The sequence below is a fragment of the Triticum aestivum genome, chromosome 2B (genome assembly GCF_018294505.1).
Source record: "Triticum aestivum cultivar Chinese Spring chromosome 2B, IWGSC CS RefSeq v2.1, whole genome shotgun sequence".
Taxonomy (NCBI): Eukaryota; Viridiplantae; Streptophyta; class Magnoliopsida; order Poales; family Poaceae; genus Triticum; species Triticum aestivum.
In genome coordinates this window covers 786,913,111-786,922,109 of record NC_057798.1, presented here as the reverse complement: position 1 = coordinate 786,922,109, position 8,999 = coordinate 786,913,111, and the positions used below count along the sequence as shown (strand labels likewise).

The following is an 8,999-nucleotide window of genomic DNA, read 5'->3' as shown; positions in this document are numbered from 1 at the left end:
CCTTTCACCCAAAAAATTCGTCATGTTTTTTTTTCTTCAATTAATTGTCCTTAGCACCAGCTTCTTTTCTTGGATCTACGGGTGGATGGAGCTGAGAATTGGAAGGCTCCACGGCTCTGGATTCTGTCAAGGGTAAGGGAGCGGTTGACGTCCGTGCGTGCATACAGATTGCCGAAAGTTCCATTTCTCTACTGATTTCTTCCTCGAGCCTTGCACTCCTGGTACAGGTCGAAGCTAAGCTAGCAAGTCTTCTGCCGACACACCCTACTCACGTTTACACTGGATCGATTATCAGGACAACCGGTTAGCTGCCTCGTAACGTGTTCCAATGTTGACCCGGCAATTTGCTCCGGTGTCCGTTCACGGATGGGAGACCATTCCAGGGATATGGATGCGGGAGCCGGCCATCTAAAGTTAGCCGTATATGTTCGTTTACATTTAAAAACTGTGTTTCAACTAACTGGATAAAATTCATGCAAACACGACGGATTTCATCAAAGTTCGGATAAAAATAGCACAAATCATTTCTACATAGCATGCTAATAAGTCTAGTACAACAATAGTTTGAATTCAACGAGATTAACCAGATATTTAACAAGTAGTTCATGAACGGATCCTGTCGTCCCACAATACTATGTCTTCAGCTTCATCCAACAGTGTGTGCGCGTAAATGACCGTCCCTCTGTCCTGTGGTATATCATGGTAGCACGTGCGGGCTACATAATGTGTATACCAACACTGAGTGAATGATTCAATTAACAAGTTGAGCAAGAATAAGCAAAACTTACGATCCCTTCCTCTGTCGCGCGCAATGGCCACCTTGCCTTAGCTGAGCAACCGCGTCACAAAACTTGGTGATGGAAGTCTCGATGGCATACCATCAATACGATAACGCCCTCACATTGCGTTGTTGGATGATGTGCATGCCGTAGGGCGTAATGTGCTTTCGCGCGTGAAAAGAATAATGCACACGCTGCCAGAAGGCCCCCCTGCACTTGCCTACGAAATCCGCGAATATGGACAAGCACACATCGCACGACAACTCATCCTCCATAGTCGAGTACCCCGCCATCCTTCGTACTCTAAGAAAACAACATGATGTTCGAAAATTAGCTCAAAGACAATTGACTGAACCTACACCAGGGGTGGTGTCCACCATAGACGATGTCGAAGGGGTGTGGCCGAGTGTACTTGACTACGGACGGGTCCTGGGTGGACGCCGCTGCCGAGCCGCGTTTCATCCAGAACGCGTTCGTGTAGCCATCCTGAGCGCCTGTTGCCACCGCCTCCTCGAGGTCCATGTCACAGCGACCACCGCCAAAGTGCCACGGCATGGGGCAGCTACTGTGGGCTACTTGGGCGACGGAGATCAAAAAAATCTGGACACTAGGGGAGGAACGGTGACTCGGCACAGTCGCCACCATTGAGGCTGGTCACAATGGGCAAGAACATAAGCTAGTAACTTACACGCTTCCCTAGACTATGTTACTACCTCCATAATGGGTAGGAACATCTATGTAGTGTCATGCAATGATGTATTTATTAGGTTATAGACTCATTGTTTCTTGGAGTGTGTGATGTTCCGGTAACTTAGCTAGTTACCACAAGCACATCTCTCTTCATTAAATATGTGCCACATAAACAAAGTTGTATTAGAGTGTGTGATGTTACTCCTAAGTTCCTCCCCATTGTGACGAGCCTGAGTAGGCGGCGCGTGTGTATGACATGACGGCGTTCCATTACTTCGGCAGCCGGCCAAAGCTGAACTTCCCCCTTCGGCTGTTCGAAAGTTTCTTTCCAAAAAACAGTAGATTCTATGTGTGTGCATTCGTTGGGATGAGCATACATACATATATGTAAATGCTCGCGTCTTAAAAGAAAATTTAAAAGGGCACCGCTAGGCGCCGGCGCACCGGCCGAATGTTTCGGCCGGTCTGTTCCCAGCCGCCTGATCTGTTATGCGACATCGTTAGATTAGACCTCCTCTGCTGTTTTCATTTTTACCTTGTCCTCGTCTTCCCGAGCGCTCGCCGCACCGACCGCCCGTCGGGGCCGCCCCACGCTCCGGCACTCATCTCGCCCGGCTGCCGGTTGGAGCTGACCGCTCGCCGCCTCGGCCGCCCGTCGGAGGGCCATGGATGCAGCTCCGTGACTCAGCTCGTCCAGATCGCTCGCCGCCCTGGACGCCCGTTGGGGCCGCCCCGCACACCGGGACTCAGCTCGCCCCGACCGCTCGCTGCCTCCGCTGCTCGTCGGAGTGCCATGGATGCAGCTCCGCCTCACCGATGATTGGTTGCAGCAAAAAACAGAGATGCTCCGTAGTAGCATTTTCCCGTGTCAGTCGTAGCAAATGAAGACAACGGTTGCAGCAAAAAATCCATCGGTGCCGCCATTGTAGCAAATGTGTTAATCGGATGTAGCAAAACACATCGCAAATGGTAGCAAAAACCGAGGATGTTGCAACAAAAATGCCGTCCTCGTCGTCGCAGGTCACACTTCAGTCGTAAAAAAGCACCATGGCCGCATGAATGGATGTAGCAAAACACGCAGACGATAGTAGCAAAAAATTGATACGGTTGTAGCTTTTATCTCAATGGTTGAAGCTTTTTCCCTCTACGATGGAAGTTTTTCTGTAAACAATTGAAACTTTTTTCGTTTTAAGCAACGCCTGGGTGAAATATTCCTCTCTCGTTCGGTTGAAGCTTTTTTATCAAAGGTTGTAACATTTTATGTCAACGGTTGTAGCATCCTTCCATGGCGATGACTGCTTGCAGCTTTTCATATATCTGGTTGAAGCTTTTTTCACCTCGATTTGAAGCTTTTTGGTTAGCGGTTGTAGCATAAGCGCGTGCAGCAGGTTCTGCAATGCCTCCGCCACCGTCCAGTCGAGGGTCACCGGAGTTGCAGGGTTCTTCGGGAGGAAGTGGAGGTGATTTCTCCGGCGGCTTGCTTTGGCCGCTCGCTGAAGGTAGGGGATGAATGAGTAGACGAGAGGGGTCTGTACGGGATGCCGGTTCCAGCAAAAAAAACTCATAGGTTGTAGCAAAAAATGATGCCGGTTCCAGCACCCGAGATCTTATTGGTTCCAGCATGGGTGGGCGTTTGTTCTAGCACGCGGCGTCCACGGCCATGGCGGAGCTCGCCAGAGCTGCGGCTGCAACCAGATGCCTAGGTGGCTCCCCCATCGCGCATCGCCTCGCCTCCGTCGCACATCACCAAGGTCGTCATGGCTCGCTGTCGCCATGAAGCAAAAAAGAAGAGATGGATCGAGAGACGGAGAAAGCAGAGACACTCGCGTGAGAGGATAAGGCTAGCGGGATGCGGGCGTGGGCCAGCCAGCCCACATGGGCTGTGGTTATGGCACCCCTGCGTAAAAAGGATCCAGCACGATTCGATTCCCACGCGCCCCGACTCGCACGTGACCGGCTGAAACGCTCGGCCGGCGCACCGCAGGGAAACGTTTCCCAATTTAAAAGAATGAAAGTTACGGCGCACGACTATATAGCACGGAAGATTTAGACATGAGGAAATCTTACTTGATTTAGATGTCAAAAATCATCAGGACTTGACCCTTGACACGTGGAAAAAATAACTGAAAGAAACCGTCCAAATTAACTAAATCCGGAACCTGCAGAATAAACAGGACTTGACCCTTGACACCGTCGATCGAGCAGTAGAGGAGCCACCGCATCCGTCGTCGACGAGAGACGCGGAAGAATCGCTCAGGCGGCCCTCTGCGCCTAGCATCGGCCAGCCATGAATGAAACCAACCTCGCAGCGATTACGACAGACAAAACCCACGACGGTGACAGCTCCGTCGCCCTCATGGCGCGTACAAAAAGCGGCACCGCCATGTCCCCCCTTTGTCCTCTCTCTCTCGCCAACCTCCGCCGGGCCCTGCGCCGCTTCACGGTAACGCGACGATCAGAGCACACGTACAACCACCCGTCAGCTCGATTCCGTCCCCATTAACGCCGATCCGCCCCCGTCGTCGTCGTTGCCCGCTATCTCGGTGAGCTCGATGTCGATGCGATGCGATGATGCCTTGGCTTGCATGGATCACGTTACGTATGTACAGAATAGCTGGGTCCACCGGGTTACGTCGATCACTGTATCTCTGCACAGTGCCGCGAGAGCGCGCGTGCATGCAAGATTCCATCCACACGACGGTCGAAGACGGGCCGAGAACTCTCCAGTCTCCTCTGCACGATCGGTTTCCTCGGTAAACTGCACGGCAGGTCCTACCAAGACGCATGTCCGTGCCCGTCGGGTCTGCACTCTGCGTCGCCCGTCGTGCCAGACATATATAGAACGCGACGGCGACGCACACGGGTGGAGGCGCACCGTGCACGGTGGAGGAAGCATCCTTCGGACGCAAGGAGAGCATCCTTGCCGCGTCACCCGCGGGCCCCGCCACCGCGCCGGCTTCTATATATAGGCCCGGACCAGCCGCTCCCGTCGATCGATCCGTCAGCTCCATCATCTGATTGCCACCGCCGCCGCCCATCCAGCTCACTCTCTCCTACCTCTCCTAGCTAACTGGCTAGCTACGACTATAGCTCGGTTAGAGCTAGCTAGCTGGTGATCACCACGCGCGCCCGCAGCTCGTTTTTAGCCGGCCGGGCCGGACACGGCATGCGCTGCTCCGTTCAGGATGGCTCCAGCTTCTGCCTCGCTCCTCGCCGGCGCCAAGCGCTCGGCCGACGCCACCCCTGACGCTGCTGAACTTCCACTAGCGCAGGTCAGTGACTGCATGCTCACTCTGTCTGCTACTCCTCTCCGGCAGGCGACGTACGTACGTACTGATGCGCGCGCGTGGTGAACTTGTCAGGAGGGCGCGGTGACCAAGAAGAACGGCCAGAGCCAGCAGCAACAGCCGAAGCTGGAGTGCCCGCGGTGCAGCTCCACCGACACCAAGTTCTGCTACTACAACAACTACAGCACCACGCAGCCGCGCCACTACTGCCGCACCTGCCGCCGCTACTGGACGCAAGGCGGCACGCTGCGCAACGTCCCCGTCGGCGGGGCATGCCGCCGCCGCGGCAGCAGCAAGCGCCGCAAGTGCTCCGCTGAACCCCAGACGACCTCCTCCGACTCGCCGCAACCGGACCTGCAGGAGACGCGCCCTCTCTCCGACCAACCGCTGCCGGTCTTCCCGTTCCTCACCGACGGCGGCCCCGTCTTCCTGCCGCAGTTCGATCTCGGGCTCGGCGGGTTCCCCTGGACACCGGCGGCCACGGACCACCTCTACGACGGGCTAGCGGCGCCGTGGGGTGGCTGCGACCGGGCGCTCTCCCTCACCGGCGCGTGGGACGACCTCGGCGGCCTCGAGCTCGCCTGGCCACCACCGCCACCGGCCGGGAACTGATCAGCGTCATCATGTCAGTCAGCGTTTCGCCAGCGCACTCGAGGCTCGTGTTTTATCATCGCAGCCTCGATCGAGGCTAATAGTGCTAGTTTGCATGGGAAATTCTACGGCCCCGTTTGGTTCATAAGTTTTATGACTTTTTTTAGTCTCAACTTATAAGTCCAAGTCCCTAAAAAATCCCTACCTGTTTGATTTCTAGGATTTATAAGTCCCTATAAGACCATATTATAACTATAAGTCCCTATAAGTCCCTCCTTGAGAGTCTTATTTCATAAGTCCCAAATGCCCATTTTAAGTCCCTATAAATCCCTCCTGTTTGATTTAGATGGGATTTATAGGGACTTTTTTAAGTCCCTAAGCCAATAAGTCCCTGAAAACAAACACCCTCTACGTCTCGATATCTTTTTGACCACACTAATTGTCTGATTACCTAGCTTGATGCATTTCAGGTTATATTTGCATGTATCAATATATGGATGTGGCTAGAAAGTTCATGAGATACAGTTGTTAAGTACTTTTCTTTTTCCTCCGACTTCCAATGTTTTGGTGCTTTATATATCGATACATATCACTAGAAGAGATAGTGGTATCCTCGACACATCGGGGTTTAAGTGCTAAATTTGACACTTGTGCTCGCAATGTTTTTGGATTTATTTCAGTCCTGTCAACGATAGTTCGTTTGGAGTAGATGTTCCTGTCGACTACAAAGACGTCTATGACAACTTCGTCAATCTCAAGATGATGTGCCGTCTCAGTCTCTCAAGATGCTCAAAAGGATAGGTTGTGGATGCATGCTTTCATAGAGGTGAATGTATATGCGTGAGCCTAGGTCTCTATTGTAATAAAACAAAACAAGATATCACTAAAAAAAATCACACGTTGTCGTGCTTCTGCATGTTAGCCAAGTGTAAAAACACTTGTTCTCGAAATGGTGTAAGTCGAGTACCGATCAAAGCACACACAGTAACAAAAGTGAACTCGGCTTACATACCAGTAAGTCGAGAGGCCGTAGAAAAACACCTTGGCTTACACAAAATTCTTGGCAAAAAATTTAAAAATACCCGGTTTACATAGGGCTCTCGGCTACGTTTCTTGCGTTTAACGGCTAGCGCGACGCTCAACTTACGTTTGAGTTATACTCCCTCCGTTTCTTTCTATTTCGTATATAAGATTTGGTCAAAGTCAAACTACATAAAGTTTAACCAAATTTATATAAAAAATTATGAACATCTACAACAATCAAACTATATAGTATGAAAATACGTTTCATGGTGCATCTGATAATATTTATTTCATATTGTGAATGTTTATATTTTTAATAGAAAGGTAGTCAAACTCTACAAAGATTGACTTTGACCAATCCTTATATGTGGATTAAAAAGAAACGGAGGGAGTACTAGATCGTGGCCACCCATGCACCCGATCCCTTCGTCTTCAAATTTTGCACCCGATCAAGCTCATCACTGCTACTGTTACCGCCCTCTGCACCGATCAAGCTCGCATATCTATAGTGTTTTTTCTTTATTTTATATGTAACTTTGGTATATGGAATCCAGCTAAATATATATGTGTTTTAATAATCTTATTAATATTTGTTTTATGATAGATGATTGATATAGTTTGTGATAATTTTTTTATTGAAAAACTATAGGGTTGGGAGTGAGGCACAAATAGATCAAGTGAGAATTGAGACAGTTGGGAGTGGTGGTCGCCGTTTGAGAGAAAGGAGGACAACGAGAGGGCATGGTTCGGGTGGGGGAGGGGTGGGAGGGCGGTGAGATGAGTGATCGTTTGCAATTTATACAAGTTCATTTTGATAGGTTCTTGTGTAGAGTTCATATGCTACTGCTGTTAGAGCATCTCCAACAGGCGCCCAACGCGCGGCGCGCTAAAATCTGGTTTGCAGCGCGTCCATTGTCAGGTTTGGCGCGTCGCGCAGCGCTTGCTCCAGCAATAGCGCTAAAATGCAGCGCGCACGCGCAGCTCCAGCAGCGTGCTAAAATGCTGCACGCGCGAGCAGCCGGCGCACACATTTGTTCTCATTTTGGGCAGAAATTTCACACATCAGGGGAGAATTGAGACAGATGGGAGTGGCGGCTGACGTTTGAGAGAAAGGAAGAGAACGAGAGGGCAGGGTTCGGGTGGGGGAGGGGTGGGAGGGCGGTGAGATGAGAGATTGGTTGCAATTTATACAGTTCATAGTTTTCTGCTCATGTTGATAGGTTCCTGTGTAGAGTTCATATGCTACTGCAGTTATATAGGTAAATGGTTCTGCTTAGTAATGATCTCTAGCTTGAACGTGTTTGGCGTTCAGGTTAGGACTAGGGTGAAATGGTGTCGAGTTGTCTTCTAGGTTAGGGATTTAGGGGCCACACGTATGTCAGCATTGGTATTCGATATCTGCGTTTAATTTCAGTCCGACGGTGCTCCCTTTGTAAGAGATGTTGTCAGAGGAAGGATACCAACCGTTGTCGTAGAGGGCGCTCCTTCTCGTTCTTCCCCTCTGAGCCCTTGGTAAAGTAGGGGAGAAGGAGAAGGACGACCATCACTGATGGTCCAAATAACAAAGAGAAATGGGGGGTGTTCTTAGAGGAATGATACTGGTTGTTGTCGTAGGGGGTCGTTGCTCCTCGTCCCTTTCAATGAGACCTTGGTAACGTGGGAAGGGACGGGTGTAACGACCATCATAGATAGGTGGAAATACCAGGTAGGGATTGCCCTACCATATATACCACCATTTGAGAGATGGGATTTATTGAAGAGAGCATAGATGACCGAACGTCAACCCACATGTTGAATAAGTGAGCCTTCTACTAAAGAGAGGAAGTGACAGGGATGGGTATTCATCATTTATTGTTCAATTGCAAAATCATGTTTGACATAGGGAATGTTGTCGCAGGGATGGCGCCACGATCCCTTCCGCGAGCAGGTTTCGTGGCGTTTGACTCCAGGAGTCGCACTGCTATGCTGCTGAGATCACCTACGATGGTGATTGTTGTGGCTCGGCACGTTCTATAGCCTCGAGCTACGCGTACGATGTGGTGTCTTGCATGTATGGTCGAGGCCCGACTAACCTCAACTTCCCTGAAGATGCCAAGCATGTGGGGTTCCTTGCCTCTACTTACCGGATGTATTCCCACAAAAAGGAGAAGGCGCATGACATGTCAAGGATGGTGAGGTCGCCATGGCTAAGTACGTTGAGGCCAATCTGCACCGCATGGTGGGGGAGCTTGAATTCTAGGCCAATAAGCAGAAGGAGCAGAGGAAGAAAGAGGACACTGAGATGTATGCCCTAATCCCGCGGGGGTCGACAAGACTTTCAATGATCCCGATTGGGAGGGCTACTTTGTCGATGATGACATGGAGGTCGTGCAGCTAGCTACCTGCAATAACGTTGAAGCAGCCCCCTCCATCGGACCTCCAGAGGTGATCGACCTCATCTCTGAGGATGAGCTTCAAGCGGACCCAGAAACCATCAAGATCCTTAGGCCTTATGGTTTATTTTGATCTATTAGAGTACTCGGTCTGTAGTAGTGCCAGTCTATCGTAGTATTGTTTAATTATGTAATGTTGATCTATGTAATAGTGATGATCTATGTATTTTTTAGTCGTTTAACTATGTAGTAGTACT

General features: G+C 50.5%; 1 protein-coding gene across 1 annotated transcript; it reads left to right on the top strand.

Annotated features, from left to right (window-relative positions):
- Positions 1 to 4,475: 4,475 nt before the first annotated feature.
- LOC123042755 (dof zinc finger protein DOF3.1-like) lies at positions 4,476 to 5,564 on the top strand. Its single transcript, XM_044465148.1, has 2 exons — positions 4,476 to 4,741; positions 4,832 to 5,564. Exons 1-2 carry the CDS (start codon positions 4,655 to 4,657, stop codon positions 5,366 to 5,368), a joined length of 624 nt encoding a protein of 207 aa, XP_044321083.1. The 5' UTR covers positions 4,476 to 4,654; the 3' UTR covers positions 5,369 to 5,564.
- The last annotated feature ends 3,435 nt before the right edge of the window (positions 5,565 to 8,999 follow it).

Bases quoted from the DNA above. Each gene is read 5' to 3' on its own strand.
- LOC123042755 (XM_044465148.1), top strand. From the start codon at position 4,655: ATGGCTCCAGCTTCTGCCTCGCTCCTCGCCGGCGCCAAGCGCTCGGCC. The intron at 4,742-4,831 runs GTCAGTGACTGC...TGAACTTGTCAG, and splicing joins CTGAACTTCCACTAGCGCAG to GAGGGCGCGGTGACCAAGAA.